Source organism: Peromyscus maniculatus, chromosome 1, assembly GCF_049852395.1.
Source record: "Peromyscus maniculatus bairdii isolate BWxNUB_F1_BW_parent chromosome 1, HU_Pman_BW_mat_3.1, whole genome shotgun sequence".
Lineage (NCBI taxonomy): Eukaryota > Metazoa > Chordata > Mammalia > Rodentia > Cricetidae > Peromyscus > Peromyscus maniculatus.
The window spans coordinates 35,797,578-35,814,688 of record NC_134852.1 but is presented as its reverse complement, the minus strand read 5'-3'; the positions used below and the strand labels follow the sequence as shown (position 1 = coordinate 35,814,688).

The following is a 17,111-nucleotide window of genomic DNA, read 5'->3' as shown; positions in this document are numbered from 1 at the left end:
CAAATACCCATGTATACAGAAAAACTGGATCAACATTGTAAATTGTTAACAATTTTGAAGCTAGGTGAGGATACAGAAGTGTGTTGTTGACTAGTCTAACTTTTCCATAAGTATGAAAAAATTCACACATCTATTTTTATAAGTGGTTTCAATTTGTCTATCGTTAATGTGTTATGACAAAATCACCAGAGAACACCACTCAGATACAGTTTATAATTAAAGTCCTTATTCCAGTTGGCTGGGACTACACTCATGTATTCAGGACTTAAGTGTAGCCTCAAGCTTTTAGAGCAAGGTGCTTTAAAAGCAAAAACTAATTAGCTTGCTCAGCAGCTGCAGGGGGAGCTTTTACTCAAGCAGGCAGTTTAACAGAAGCCAAGAAAAGCAGTTATCTGGAGATGTTTGTACATAAAGGCAGTTTAACAGGAGCCATATTAAATTATCAGGGACATCTTGACCTCAGGTTCCTAGAATAGAGTTGGGTAATTTTCCACAAGATTCTCTATCAGAAGTCAAATTCTAGTCAAGCCAAAAATGGCCTTGGAAAGAACAGATGGAGGAGATTCTATAATGTCTTGCCTTGTCGCAAATGATTAGTTTATCTTAATGTCTGGGCAGAGGGCATAAATTATAGGTTTACCTTTTGAATTTTATGGGTTTAATCATTTTAAAAAAGTACTTATTCATCTGAGTTTTTAACATCTCCACACAATAAACTTAAGGAATGGATTCTGAATGAAAATCCTTTTAAGTACTTCTCATTTGATTGTATACAGAATGAAATTATTTAAAATTTAATAGTGGATGAACACATGAGGTTATTCCAAACTATCTGCAATACAATTTGCTATTCATATTGGTTACAGTAATGCTAATAAAAGCGAAAACAAAGTAAAAGATATTTTAAAGAACACAGGTATGGACCAAATACTTTCTCAAGAATTTTACTATATATTACAACTCTGTGCCCACAGCTTTGGCTTATATTGTGCTGGTGATTAATGAATTACCCAAAAAGAAAGTAAGCAAACAGTCTAATGTCACAGGATCCATGGGATAAAAAAAATAGTAAAATGGAAGGTTCCTTGTTCTAAGTTGACTGTACTGAGTAAGTAGTGCTTGAGGAATTATGTTTATAGAATCAACAAGATGAGAGTAAATGAAGAACATGATGGCTACCCAATTATTTCTGACATTCATAAAAATTGCCAAGAGAGTATCACCTATGAATAATAGACTTCTCATATTCTCATTCCCAGAGGATGTAATGGCTGCTTTTGTGTGTCAACTTGAGACAAGCTGGAGTTATTGGAGAGGAAGTAGCCTTGTTTGAGGAAATGCCTCCATGAGATCCAGCTGGAAGGCATTCTCTCAATTAGTGATTAATGAGGAGGGCCCTGTTGTGGAATATTATTTTAATGAGGTAAAGATGTGTTACATTTTTAAACTGGGGATTATTGCTTTAACTGTGTAAAGGTGTGTTATATTTGTTTGTGCTGCATTTATTTAACAATGTATGGATATGTGTTATATACAGATGTGTTGCATCTGTTTCACCTTGCCTAAGGAACCTAACTGGTCTAATAAAAAGCTGAACAGCCAATAGCTAGGCAGGAAAGGGACAGACAGGGCTGGCATGCAGAGAGATTAAATAGGAGGAGAAATCTAGGCTCTAGAGAAGAGAGGAACAAGAGGAAGAAGAGAGGAGAGAATGAGGGGGAGAATGGGGCAAGAAGCCAGGTGGCCTCCAGCCAGCCAAACAGAGACAGCAGGATATGAACAAAGTAAAAGAGGTAAAAAGCCCCAAGGCAAAACATAGATGAAGAGAAATAGGTTAGGGTATAAGAGCTAGCAAAAGAGTTCTAGGCTAAGGGTGAGAATTCAATACTAATAAGTCTCAGTGTCATAATTTGGGAGCTGGTTGATGGCCCAAAAGAAAAAGCCTGGTACAAGGTCTAGCCCATGGTAGGTGGTACCACCTCTGGGATGGTGTTTGGAGGTTATATAAGAGAGCAGGCTGAGCAAGCCAAGGGAAGCAAGCCAGTAAGCAGCTCCCCTCCATGGCCTCTGCATCAGCTCCTGCCTCCAGGATCCTGACCTGTTTAGTTCCTGTGCTGACTTCCTTGAGTGACAAACAGCAATATGGAAGTGTAAGCCAAATAAACCCTTTCCTTCCCAACTTGCTTTTTGGTCTTGGAGTTTCATTGCAGCAATAGAAACCCTAAGACAAAGGGGTTCTTGGCATGAAGAGTATATGAATACTCTGATGGTGACCAAATACTAGATACTAGAGCAGATTAAAGTTTTTCCCAAATTCTTTTCAGCCACAATCTTGCCAAAATGAGTTCCCTGATGGTCACTAAAATTTTCATACAAAGGCTTATCCACTTGCCTAACATGTACAGGACTCCTGATGATCATGGATTTTCTGATGTTGTGTAAGTTCATCATTTACAATAAATGCTTTCCCATATGTTTTACATTCATAGGGTTTCAGACTTATATGGACTCTGTGAAGAACTTTAAGAGCTTGGCTAATTCTAAAAGTGTTCCCTCATTCCTTGCATTCATAGGGTTTCACCTAAGCATGGATTCCTTTATTTTGAAGGCCTGAGTTCTAATTGAAGGTATTTTCTCATTCTTTACATTGATAGGGTGTCACACCAGTATGAATTCTCTGTTATTCAGTGAAGGCTGAACTAAATCTAAACATTTCCCCACATTTCTTACATTCAATATGGTTTCTCACCAATACAAATTCTGATATGCAGCTAGCTGAACATTATTGCTAAAGGAATTTCCACATTCCTTACTTCCATAAGACTTCTTTCCAATATGAATTTTAGTGTGTCCAAGTTTGATTTTTGACTAAAGGACTTCCCACATTCTTAACATTGATAAAGTTTCTCATCAGTGTGAATTCTTTGATGTACTTTAAGGTCTCTACCACAAGTAAAGCACTTCCCACATTCTTTACATTCATAAGGATTCTTGCCAGTATGAATTCTAAAATGTCCAAGAAATTGGTAATGATATTGAAAGCCTTCTCCACATTCCTTACATTGAAAGGGCTTCTCACCAGTATGGATTCTCTGGTGAATTTTAAGGAATGTACCACGAACAAAACCTTTTCCACATTCCTTGCACTGATAGGGTTTCACATCAGTATGAATTTTCTGATGTTGATTGAGTAGGGACTTAAGTCTGAAGGCTGACCCACACTGCTCACATTCAAATGATTTCTTTCCAGTATGAATGCTCTGGTGCCGAGTGAGCTGTGCAAGAACAATAAAGGCCTTTCCACATTCCTTGCATTGAAAGGGTCTTTCACCAGAATGAATTTTCTGATGTTGCTTGAGGTTTGAGCGATGATTAAAGGCTTTCCCACACTCATTACATTCATATGGTTTCACACCAGCATGAATAATTCTATGACCAACAAGACTGGAGACATGCTTGAACGACTTCCCACACTCCTTGCAAGCAAATGGTTTTTGATTTGTATGAATGCTTTTATGGTAATTAAGCTGGCTGGAAAGATGAAAAGCCTTTCCACATTCTTTGCATTCAAAAGGTCTCTCGCCACTATGAAATTTCTGATGTCGTATGAGGTGTATATTAAGTCTAAAGACTTTTCCACATTCCTTACAACCAAAGGGTTTCTTTCCAGTGTGAATACTCTGATGATCAGTAAAACCTGAACGCCGACGAAAGGATTTCCCACATTCCTTGCACTGATAAGGTTTCACATCGGTATGAGTTCTCTGATGCTCACTAAGTTGGTCCTTACGTCGGAAAGCTGACCCACACAGCTTGCACTTGAAAGGTTTCTCATCAGTGTGAGTTTTCTTATGCTCAGAAAGGTATGACTGAAGCCTAAAAGCCTTTCCACATACTTTACACTCAAAGGGTTTCTCACCAGTATGAATACTCTGGTGCCGCAAAAGGAATGAACCAAAACTGAATATCTTCCCACACTCCTTACATTCAAATGATCTCTCTCCACTATGAATATTCTGATGCCGAGTGAGCTGTGCCAGAAAAGTGAAGGCTTTTCCACATTCCTTACACTGAAAGGGTCTCTCACCAGAATGAATTTTCTGATGCTGTGTAACATATGAGCGACGTTTAAAGGCTTTTCCACACTCATTACATTCATATGGTTTCACACCAGCATGAACACTCCTATGTTCAACAAGGTGGAAGACACGCTTGAAGGACTTCCCACATTCCTCACATTCAAATGGTTTTATACCTGTATGAATGGTTTTATGGTACTTAAGCAGGTTGGGACGATGAAATGCCTTTCCGCATTCATCACATTCATAAGGCCTCTCACCACTGTGAGATTTCTGATGTCTTGTAAGCTGTTGTTGGAGTCTGAAGGCCTTCCCACAATCCTTGCATTCATAGGCTTTCTCTCCAATATGAATAGTCTGATGCTGAAAAAGAGTTGAACTACAATCAAAGTACTTCCCACACTCTTTACATTTTCATATGCTTTTTCTATATTGTGAGTAACAGTTTGGCTGGCAAAAGTAGGTATTTTTTCCTTCTTGGTAATCTTTTGATCATCATTTCCTTCTTGACAACTCTGTAGTTCCTTGAATGTTCTATAGTTGGGGGCATTACTAAAACTGGAGCCCTGGAGGTCAAAAGTTTTACTTACATGATTTATGCTCTCTTTGGGTAAATTTATATTATAAGTATGATTGTCTGGAGATAATTTTTGAGCTTCATAATTTGACTCCAAATCTGAAAGAAAAGGAGAAAGCAAGATTATTTTATTTCCCTGTGACACACACAGACAAAATCCATTCAATCAATGGCCCAACTCTAAAGTATTTTCTGAGAAACTGAACAGGAGCAAGAAGAGCAGCAATAATGAAAGTTTATGTAAGACAACACTCTTTTGGGAAGGCACATCTGCTTAATGAGATTAAAACAAACTAAACTGAAATAATATTATGTGCTTTTTTACATACTACTTGAAATACACATCCTTTGGTGCAAGTTTTTGAACCAAATCATGAGGGAAAAAAAAAATCAATGCACAGAAATACATAATAGGTGTCACACTTTAAGAAAACTAACCTGGAGTTGAAATTCTGAAAAATAAAACAGGGTAAAAATCTGTGGTGGTGGAAGTGCACAATTGTAATCCCATCAAGAAGGAGCCAGACATAACAGGGTCCTGAGTTCTAAGCCAGCTTGGACTAAATAATGAGACTCTAAAAAAAAAAAGCTAAAAAGAAAATGGAAAGAAAGAGGAGAGATACCTGGTGGTGGTGCACTGCAGAATATTCCTTTACACTAGGTGAGTATATGCTACCGTGACTGGTTTAATAAAGAAACTGACTGACCAATAGCTGGACAGGGTAAGGTTAGGCAGGAGAATGAGACTAGGAAAATTCTAGAAAGAAAGATGGAGTCAGAGGAGTCACCAGCCAGACACAGAGGAAGCAGGACATGTATGAAATGAGGTAACAAGCCATGAGCCATGTGGTAGAACTTAGATAAGAAATATGGGTTAAGTTGTAAGATCTAGTTAGTAATTATTGCTTGGATTCTAACAGCTTCCTTGGGGGAGGGGGTGAGAAGGTGCATCATCAATGGCACAGATACCAGGAGCTCATTGAAGGCAAATAATGAGCTCAGTTATTCAATAACAGGGAAGGCCTTATATACCCTCCTCCCAGCACCCAGTTTGTGTGGCCATCCCTCATTGACTGGACATGATCAGGAACTCTGACAGCACCTGTTGTTAGGCCTTTAGGCAGACTCTGCACAATCAGGAACTCTGACAGTGACCAGGAACTCTGACAGTGACCAGGACCTCTGACAGTGACCATGAACTTTGACAGCTCCTGTTGCTAGGCCCTCAGGCAAATTCCAGGTTGGCTCATAAGGAGTACATTATGAGCATGCCTTGGCAACTGGTCTGAGTCAATTTCCTCAACTCTATGGGCCTGTCCTACTACAAGTAATAAGCTTGAGCTATCGACTGAGCATTTATAATTTATATTAAATCTTCCTGTCAGTCATTTGGAAACTGGCAGATGGGAAAGAAAGGTCCGCCTACAGTGCACACCTTTAATCGCAGCACTTCTGAGCCAGAGACAGGTAGATCTCTGAGTTTGAGGCCAACCTGGTCTACAGAGTGAGTTCCAGGCCAGCCAGAGCTACATAAACTGTCTTAAAAAAACAAATAGACAAAGAACACCAACAAAAAAGGTGAGGGAGAGAATTCATTAGAATTTTTAAGAACACTAAGGATCACCAGCCAGGGAAGCAGGTAGGCTACCTGCAGCTCTTTACCAATTCCTCCTCTCCTCCAAATCCAATCCCACAATCTCATCCCTAGCTCTGTAGCAGATTGCCTATTTTGGCTTCCCCTTTATCTCTGCCCTGGTCTCCAATCACACAGATCTACACCTCCAAACTCCCTTCTTCTGACTCAGACATTCTACCATAACACCAAATTTCAGCAGTATCTATATACAAATACAGCCTTTATGAAGGCACTAGAAGGTTAACCACACCCAAGAAGACAGAATAATCTCAGACCACCATATCAAAAGACAGGAAACACACACACCACCCCAACAAAACAACAGGAATTAACAAACACTTCCCATTCATATATCTCAAACATCAATGGTTTCAATTCCCCAGTTAAAAAGATACAAACTAATAGAATGTTTATGAAAACAGGAGCCATCTTTCTGCTGCATCCAATAAATACACCATAATACCAAGAATAGACATCACCTCATGGTAAAAGAATGGAAAATGATCTTCAAATTCCAAGCAAATAGGGCTGATGTAAACATTTTAATATGTGTGCACCAAACATAGAACACCCAATTTAGTAAATAAACAACACTACAGCTTAAATCACATATTCACCTTCACATACTGATAGTGGGAGACTGCAATATCCCACTCTCACCAATAGACAGGTCATCTAGATAAAAACTAAACAGAGAAATGCTGGAGCTAACTGACATTATAAATCAAATGGACCTAACAGATATTTACAGAACACTGCATCCAAACCCAAAAGAATATACCTTCTTCTCAACACCTCATTGAACTTTGTCCAAAACTGATCACATACTTGGACACAAAGCAAGTCTCAACAGATAGGAGTAAATTCAAATAACACCTTGCATCTATCTAATGACAACATATTAAAGCTTGAAATTAACAGACACAAACAAAACCCTACAAACTCACTGAAGCAGAATAACACACTACTGAAGGAAACATGGGTCAAGACAGAAATTAAGAAAGAAATTAAAGACTTCCTAGAATTGAATGAAAATAAAGACGTAACATACACAAACTCTAAGACACAATGAAGGTGGATCTAAGAGGAAAGTTCATAGCACTATGTAACTATGTAAAAAAAAAAAAAAAAAAAACTGGAGAGATCTCATACTAGCAAAATAATGCCATACCTGAAGGCTCTACAACAAGACAAAAATTACACCCAAAAGGAGTAGATGCCAAAAAATAAACTCAGGGTTGAAATCTATAAAATAGAAACAACAATAAGAAAATACAAAGAATCAATGAAACAAACAGTTGGTTCTTTGGGACAATCAGTAAGACTGACAAACCTTTAGCTAGATTACCTGAAGGGCAGAGAGAGAGGATCCAAATGAAAACATTAGAGATGAAAAAGGGATGTGATAACAGACACAGAGGAAAGCCAAGCAAAATAGAGCTTGGATTCATAAGGACACACTTTAAAAGCCTGTGCGCCAACAAATTGGAAAATCTAAAAGAAATGGGTGATTTTCTTTTGCAATACATATCACTTACCAAAGGTAAATCAAGATCAGACAAGCAATTCAAACAGACCAAGAACCCCTAGTGAAATAGAATCAGTAATTAAGTCTCCCAACCAAAAATAAAAAAAAATAAGTAAATAAAAAGCCCAAGCCAGATGGTTTTAGAGCAGAATTCTACCAGACTTTCAAAGAAGAGTTCGTGTCAATATCCTCAAATTATTCCTCAAAATAGAAACAGAAAGAACACTGCCCAATTCTTTTTATGAGGCTAGTCACCCTCATACCCAAAACACATAAAGACCCAACAAAGAGAACTACAGACCAATTTCCCTGATGAAAATAGATGTAAATATTCTCAATAAAATATTTGGAAACCAAATCCAAGGAAACATCAAAAAAGATCATCCACCATGATCAATAGGCTTTATCCCAGAGATGCTTCAATGGTTCAACATATATAAATCAATAAATGCAATCCATCATATAAACAAAATGAAAGAAAGAAGCCACAGGATCATCCATCTCATTATCTGCAGAAAAGGCCTCTGACAAAATTCGACACTGATTCATGGTAACAGTCCTGGAGATATTATGGATAAAAGGGACATACCTCAACATAATAAAGACACTGTACAGCAAGCCAATAGCCAACATCAACTTAAATACAGAGAACCTGAAAGCAATTACACTAAAATCCAGAATAAGACAAGGCTGTCCATTCTCTCCATGCCGATTCAATAGAGTACTTGAAGTCTTAGCTAGAGCAATAAGACACTAAGGAGACCAAGGGCATACAAATTGGAAAGGTCAAAGTATTTTTATTTGCAGATGATATGACAGTATACATAAGTGATCCTGAAGATTCCACTGGGGGAACTCCTACAGCTCATAAACACATTCAGCAAAGAAGATGGATACAAAATTAAATCACAACAATCAGTAACCCTCCTGTGTACAAATGACAAATGGACTGAGAAAGAAGAAATCGGGGAAACAACACATTTTACAATAGCCTCAACTAATATAAAATATCTTGAGGTAACTTTAACCAAGCAAGTGAAATATTTGTATGATAAAAAGGGCAAGATACTGAAGAAAGAAATTGAAGAATGTATCTGAAGATGGAAAGATCTTCCATGCTCGAGGATTGGTAGAATTAATATAGTAAACTTGGCCAGCCTACCAAGAGCAATCTTCAGATACAATGCAATCTCCATTAAGATTCCAACACAATTCTTTACAGATCTTGAAAGGCCAACTTTCATCTTCATACGCAAACACAAAAACCCCAGGAAAACTAAAACAATCCTGAATAGTAAGAGAACTGAAGGAGGTATCACCATCCCCAATCTCAAGTTGTACTACAGAGCTATAGTAATAAAACCAGTATAGTACTGGCAGAAAAACAGACACATTGATTAAGGGAATTGAATTGAAGACCCAACCATAAATCAACACATGTATGGACACCTAACTGTTGGTAAAGAAGCCAAAATGCACATTAGAAAAAAGACAGCATCTTCAAAAACAAAAACAGTGCCAGTCAAAAAGAATGGCTGTATGTACAAGAATCCAAATAGATCCATACTTAACACCGTGCACAAAACTCAACTCCAAATGCATCAAAGACCTTAACATGAAACCAGATACAATGAACCTGATAGAAAAGAAAGTAGGGTATGGCCTTGAACTCAGCACAGGAAAAGAGTTACTGAACAGAACACACACAGGCACAAAGACCAACAATTAATAAATGGAGCCTTATGAAACTGTAAAGCTTCTGCACATCAAAGGATACTGTCACTTGGATAAGGCGGCAGCCTACATAACAGGAAAAGATTTTATCAACCACAAACCTGATAATGGGCTAACATCCAAAATAGATAAAGAACTCAAAAAACTAGGTATCATGAAAACAAGCAACCCAATTAAAAATGGGGTAAAGATCAAGAAAGAGCATTCTCAAAAGAGGAAAATCAAATGGCTGGGAAACAATGTTCAATATTCTTAGCTACCAGGGAAATGCAAATCAAAACTACTTTGAGCTTTCATCTTACACCTGTCAAAATGGCTAAAATTTATAAAACAATGACCACTCATGCTGGTGAACATGTGGAGTAAGGGGAACACTCATCCATTGCTGGTAGGAGTGCAAACTTGTATAATTACTATGGAAATCCTCGTGGTGGTTCCTTAGGAGAGTTTGTTTCATCCCAACCCAATGTATCATTTTCCATTTTATTATATCATATCATATCATATTACTATCTCTTAGAAGCATGTTTGTTTTCTAAGGAGAGACAGAAAGGGAGTGGATCTGGATGACAGGTGAGATGGGAAGGAACTGAAAGTAGAAAGATGGGAAACCATGATCAGCATATATTATGTGAGGAAAAAAAATCAATAAGAAGGGGAGAAAAAGACATCTAAGGAAACCCAATAATAAATGCATTTAAGAAGTTTGAAACTGAAATGTTCGGAATATTAAAATCAAATAAAAAATGTCCATTAAAATGGGAAAACCCATAGAAGAAGCTGAACTTCTGAGCATACTCCTGAGATAATTTTCTTAGGATAATAGTAACAGGTTGTTTACATTAACGAGGATTGATGGAAGGTTGTTAGTGGATAATATCCTACCAGTGGATACATGAAATACTTAGAATCAAGTGTCCTATTAGTGACTTACCATCAAACAGTTCAAAAAAAGTGCTCAAACATATAGTTGTAGACAAACACAGAAAATGAGGCAAAGTGTTATCAATTAGTACATTTAGATGATAGAAATTCTTTTCTGATGCTTTATTTGGGAAGGCTTTGTTTTTGCTGTTATTTGTCTGTATTTTTAAATTTTTTGGCTTATTTTTAATGATTCATTTACTTTCACTTTATGTGTTTTTGTGAGCATCTGCATGTATGTATGTATACAATTTGCATGCCTGGTACCCAAGGAAGCCAAAAGAGATTACCAGATCCTTGGGAATTGGAGTTGTAGGTGGTTGCAAACCTCTGAGGGTGTTGGGTATTGGTAGCGAAAGCTGGGTCCTCTGTAAGAGTAGTAAGTGCTCTAACCACTGCACTATCTATCCAACCCCTCTGTGTTTTGAGATGGTCTCATGTAGCCAAGGCTGGCTTCAAACTCAGTATGTAGCTGAGGATAATCTTGAAGTTCTGATCTTCCTGCTTCTACCTGCCAAACCCTGGTATTACAGATACATCCCTTGTACTAGTCAGGGTTCTCCAGAAGAAGAGAACTGTTCATTCTATATATATGAGATTTATGAGAGTGGCTTACAGGGTCTGGTCCAGCCAGGCCAACAATGCCTGTCTAACAACACAAAGTCTAAGAATCCAGGGGTTGTTCACTCCATGAGGCTGGATGTCTCAGCTGGTCTTCAGTACATGCTGGAATCTGAAGTAGGCTCTCGTGCCAGTGAAGGAATGGACTTGCCAGCAGAGTGAGGGGAAGCAGACAAAAGGCAAGAGCTTCCTTATTCCACATCCTTTTTACAGGATGCCACCAGAAGGTCAGGAAAGATTTAAGGTGGACCTTCCTACCTCAAAAGAAATGGATTAAAGGTGGGTTTTCCCATTTCAAATGATTTAATTAAGAAAATTCTCTCACATGTATATCCAGCTGCTTGGGTTTTAGTTAGTTCCAGATGTAGTCAGGTTGACAACCAAGGAGAGCCATCACAGCCCCCATGCCAAGCTAGGTAGAAGGCTGTGTTGTGTGTGTGCTCACATGTTGTTTTACTGGCTTATCCACCTGCTTTTTTGTTGTTGTTGTTGTTTGTTTGTTTGTTTTTTAAGTCAGGGTCTCTCATATGTCTGGAGCTTAACTGGAAGAAGCCATGCTGTCACCCCTGGGAATGGTGCATAAATGTTTTGTTCCTTAAGACAAGGCCCTTTGGAGAATCCCATCCACCTGTCAAAGACCCATGGAAGCGATGCTGCAGACCCCTCTGCTGATCCTAGGGAGCTCATGGGCTTCAGGCCTCTCTAACTTTCATTATGTTTATTCTTATAGTAATTCTTAGCTTCGTCAATTATGATTGTGGCTGAGTTTGCTGGGAACAAAAACTGATAATTTTTCTAAAAACTCCTACAAAGAAATTAAGCCTCTTCGCAGTCATTCACAGAAACTAGTTTCTCCAGTCACTCCTGGCTGCCTTTGCAGTCATTCTGAGTAAGCATGAGGAACTCACTAGGGCCAATGATTATTGCTTAACTATCCTTAAAAAAGAGATAACTGTATTCCAAAGAACTTAAGAACTTGGGAGACAGTTTCTTAAAGATGACACTAAAAAAACGAATAGGACTTCTTCCTTTTCAATTTGCCAGTGGCCATGTCAGAGGAGCAACAGGTGGCAACTGAAGTTCAAGGTGTCAGCCCACCAGGAAGTGGCTCCATAATGAGTGAATCTTGGATAGGCAAGGCCCTGAGATGACAGACCCTGGAATGTCTCTCGCTTCTGCTGTGCCTTTATATGTTTGCTGCTGCTGTCTTTCTCTGGTAACTGACATGGTGTGAATGGGTGTGGGGAGATCACTACTGTCTGTAATGTGTTTATTTCATGGAAACATCCCATCTATTGGGCATTTTTACCTGTGGATTATTATGAAAACAATTTCTCCCTAAGCTGTACCGTCTAATTGATAATAATGTTAGTTTGTACAGTTTTGATTAATAAAAATAAATCCAAGTAAATGTTACACAGCTAGGGCCTATGAGTTTCACCTAAGGATCACAGTTCAAGTTGATGATTAAGAAAAACAAATGAGTCCCAGGAGCCAGGCTCAAATTCCTTTAATCTTAATGCTGAAAGATGAAGTCACAGGTTTAAGTGTGCATCATTAGCTGAAACAAAGTCTTACAATAACTTCAGATTAGATCAGATGTCTTGATAATAGCTTTGAGATGAAAAAGCCCAAAACAATCTAAAGTTAACAAGGACACAGGCTGAGGTCAAAAATACAAAGCAGCCCAATTGTTATTAGCTGTCGTACTTTCCTTGCTAGGGTGGACGATGATCAAAGGTAATGATTAATTCCTTGTACTCGTTCCTGCCCTCAATCTCCTGATAAAAGAAACCATTGACAAGTGGGTATGCACCTGAAAGATTTAAAGTATAGCTGACTGTTGTTTAGGTATGAAATTTAGGTTTAGGATTCCTTATAAGATTACCTTTCAAGGTAAATAATAAAGTGGTTGATTCTTTCTTTGTAACTGCAGTATGATGCCTGCCAACAAAAGAGCTGGCTGAGAAAAAATATCTTCTGGCTGCTCATATTCTATTAATCTATAACAAGTTACTTAGAGGTAAATGTATGTAGGTTATTGGAGTGACTTTGTTTTAATCATGTAAGGGAGATGAAAAACCTGTATTCATTATCATCATTCATTTGAAAAATAGAATGTAACCACATTGTAATTCCTATATTGCCTGAAAGATTTTGTTGGAGTATATAAGCTGTAGAAAAAGTGTACAATGGAAGAATAAAGAATAAAGAAAGAAACCAGCAAGAGAAAGTGTGAGTGTCTTTTTCCCTAACCCTGTCAGATAGAAAAGTCTAGTAGGCACCAACTCTGTGGATTTCCCTTTGAATCTTGTGCTGCTGGAGGCTGGTCCCCCAGACAGCGATACCAATTTGTATCCTCTTGATCTCCTTTTGTTGTCTTATTGTTCTAGCTAGAACTTTGAGTACTATATTGAACAGCTATGGAGAGAGTGGACAGCTTTGTCTTGTTCCCAACTTTAGTGGAATTGCTTTGAGTTTCTCTCCATTTAATTTGATGTTGGCTGTCGGCTTGCTTTTAACATGTTTAGGTATGTTGCTTGTATCCCTGATTTCTCCAAGATCTTTATCATGAAGGGGTGTTCAATTTTGTCAAAGGCTTTTTCAGCATCTAATATCTATTCAATACAGTACTTGAAGTTCTAGCTAGAACAGTACGACAACTTAAAGAGATCAAAGGGATACAAATTGGAAAGGAAGAAGCCAAACTTTTCTAATTGCAGATGATATGATAGTATACATAAGTGACTCCAAAAATTCTACCAGGAAACTCCTATAGCTAATACACACCTTCAGTGCTGTGGCAGGATACAAGATTAACACACACACACACACACACACACACACACACACACACACACACACATCAGTAGCCCTCCTACACACAAATGATAAACAGGCTGAGAAAGAAATCAGAGAAACAACACCCTTTACAATAACCACAAATAATATAAAATATCTTAGGGTAATTCTATAACCAAACAAGTGAAAGGCCTGTCTGACAAGAACTTTAAGTCTTTACAGAAAGAAATTGAAGATGTCAGAAAATGGAAGGATCTCCCATGCTCATGGATAGGTAGGATTAACATAGTAAAAATTAGCAATCTTACCAAAAGCAATCTACAGATTCAATGCAATCCCCATCAAAATCCCAACACAATATTCATAGACCACAAATGAACAATACTCCACTTCATATGGAAAAACAAAAACCCAGGATAGCTAAAACAATCCAGTTCAATAAAGGAACTTCCATCCTGACTTCAAGCTCTACTATACAGCTATAGTAATAACAGCTTGATATTTGCATAAAAACAGACACGTGGATCAATGGAATTGAATTGAATTAATTCAATTATGACATTAATCCACATACCTATGAACACCTGATTTTTGACAAAGAAGCCAAAATTATACAAAGGAAAAAAGAAAATGTCTTCAACAAATAGTACTGACATAATTGGGTGGCAATATGTAGAAGAATGCAAATAGATCCCTATTTATCACCCTGAACAAAACTCGTCTAAGTAGAACAAAGACCTCAACATAAATCCAGTTACACCAAACATGATAGAAGAGAAAGTGGGAAGTAGCCTTGAAAGCATTGGCACAGGAGACTACTTATTTCCTGAATATAACACCAGTAGCATAGACTCTGACATTGACAATTAATAAATAATACCTCCTGAAACTGAAACTCTTCTATAAAGTAAAGGATATGGTCAATAAGACAAAACAGCGGCCTACAGAATAGGAAAAGGTCTTCACCAACCCCACATCTGATAGAGGGCTAATTTTCAAAATATATAAAGAACTAAAAAACTAGATATCAAAATACCAAATAATCCAATTAAAAATGGGGTACAGATAGAAACAGAATTCTCAACAAAAGTATCTCAAATGGCCAAAATACACTTAAGAATTGTTCAACATCCATAGTCATCAGGGAAATACACATCAAAAGGATTCTGAGATACCATCTTACACTTGTCAGAATGGCTAAAAATCAAAAACTTTGACAACAGCTTATGTTGGAGAGGATGTGGAGTAAGGGGAACATTCCTTCACTGCTGGTGGGAGTGTAAATGTATACAGCCACTTTGGAAAACAATATGTCAGTTTCTCAGAAAATTAGGAATCAATCTACTTCAAGTAGCTATACCAATCTTGGGCATATAAACAAAGGATGCTCAATCATACCCCAAGGACACTTGCTCAACTATATTCATAGAAGCATTATTCATAATAGCCTAACCCTGGAAACAACCTAGATGCCCCTCAACCAAACAATGGATAAGGAAAATGTGGTACATTTACATAATGGAGCTGTATATTTACATTACTCAGCTGTAAAAAACAACAACCTCACAAAATTTGTAGGCAAAAGGATGGAACTAGAAAAATAATTCTGAGTGAGGTAATCCAGACCCAGAAAGACAAATATGGTATGTATTCACTCATAAGTGGATATTAGAAGTAAAGTACAGGCTAACCAACCTACAATCCACAGCCGCAGAGAGGCTAGATAACAAAGAGGGCCCAAAGAGGGATGCATGGATTTCCCTGGGAAAGGAAAATATAAGAGATCTCCTGGGTAAACTTGGGATGGGGGTGGGGAGATAGGAACACGAGAGAGCAGGTTGGGTGGGCTGGGTGCAGGAGACAAGTTGGGGGCAGGATGGAGTGGGAGAGTAATGAAAGAGACAACTTGATGGGGGGCCAACTTGGGGTTAGGAAGAAACCTGGTGTCAGGGAAACCCCCAGGAATCCACAAGGAAGACTCCACCTAAGACTGCTAGCAATAGTGGAGAGGGTTCATGAGCTGGCCATCTTCTGTAATCACATTGGTGACTACCCTAATCATCATCAGAGAGTCTTCATCCAGTAACTGATGGAAACAGATGCAGAGATCCACAGCCAAGCAATGGGCTGAGCTCCGGAAGTCCTCTTAAAGAAAGGGAGGAGGGACTGTACAAGCCAGGGGTATCAAGGTCACAAGTGAGGAATCCACAGAGACAGCTAGCCCGAGCACACAGGAGCTCATGGACTCTGAACCAACAGTTAGGGAGCCTGCATGGGGCCCACCTAGGCCCTCTGAATGTGTGTGACAGTTGTGTAGCTTGGTCTCTTTGTTAGGGTCCTAACAGAGATCAGGACCTGTCCCTGGCACTTAGCTGGCTTCTGGGAACCTGTTCCCCATCCTGGATTACTTTGCCAGCCTTTATTCAGGGGGAGGAGCTTGGTTTTGCCTCAACTTGATGTGCCATGCTTTGTTCAAGCCTCCTTTCTGAATGGAGATGGAGGAGTGGATGGGGGGGGGGTCAATAGGAGGCAGAGGGGGTACAGAAAGAGAGGAGGGAGAGGAAACTGTGTTGGATATGTAAAATAAATGAAAAATCTTTAAAAAAAAACTTATAGGAACATATAAGAAAGAGATTAAAGGACATGAAAGGACAGACATCTCTCTGGTGATGGACATGAATGGTTTAGACATTTTTTTCGGTTAAAACTCCCAGTTCCCTTGGAAGTAAAAAGTACACATAGAAACTGCCAGGAAGGAGGCAGAGCAGTGGCAGAAGCAGGCACAGCGGCCGCAGAGGCAGATGAAGCAGCGGCAGAGGCAGGCTGAGCAGTGGCAGAGACTGAGCTATTACACGCTGAGAAGTTAGTGAAATCAAGGAGAATAAGAACCTGGAACAGGGACGCCTTTAACCCCAGCACCCGGGGAAGGAGCCATCGCCGTGAGACGTGACCAGAACAGATACCAACACTCAGTCTGAGGCCAACACAGGGCCCAGCTGCCGATCCTGTGAAACCCAACAACTTGGAAGTGTTGTTAGGTTACCCTACTACATAATCTGCTCAGCTGAGATCCATTCAGGAGAGGATTCAGAATCCTACAGTCTGCAGTCTGAGGAAACAAAATCAGCTGAGGAGCTGACAAATGAGCAAAGCGTGACCTGAAAACACAAAAGAAGGTGCTGACCAGCCACCGAACCAGATCACTAGAAT

At 38.9% G+C, this 17,111-nt stretch overlaps 1 protein-coding gene across 1 annotated transcript in view; it reads right to left on the bottom strand.

The window, feature by feature from the left end:
* Positions 1-928: 928 nt before the first annotated feature.
* The window catches only part of LOC102913688 (uncharacterized), a 33,997-nt gene continuing 17,814 nt past the window's right edge, over positions 929-17,111 (bottom strand). The window contains 2 exon segments of the mRNA XM_076574879.1: positions 929-4,490; positions 4,493-4,755. Coding sequence (XP_076430994.1) covers positions 2,889-4,490; positions 4,493-4,755 — 1,865 coding nt within the window. The 3' untranslated portion in view covers positions 929-2,888.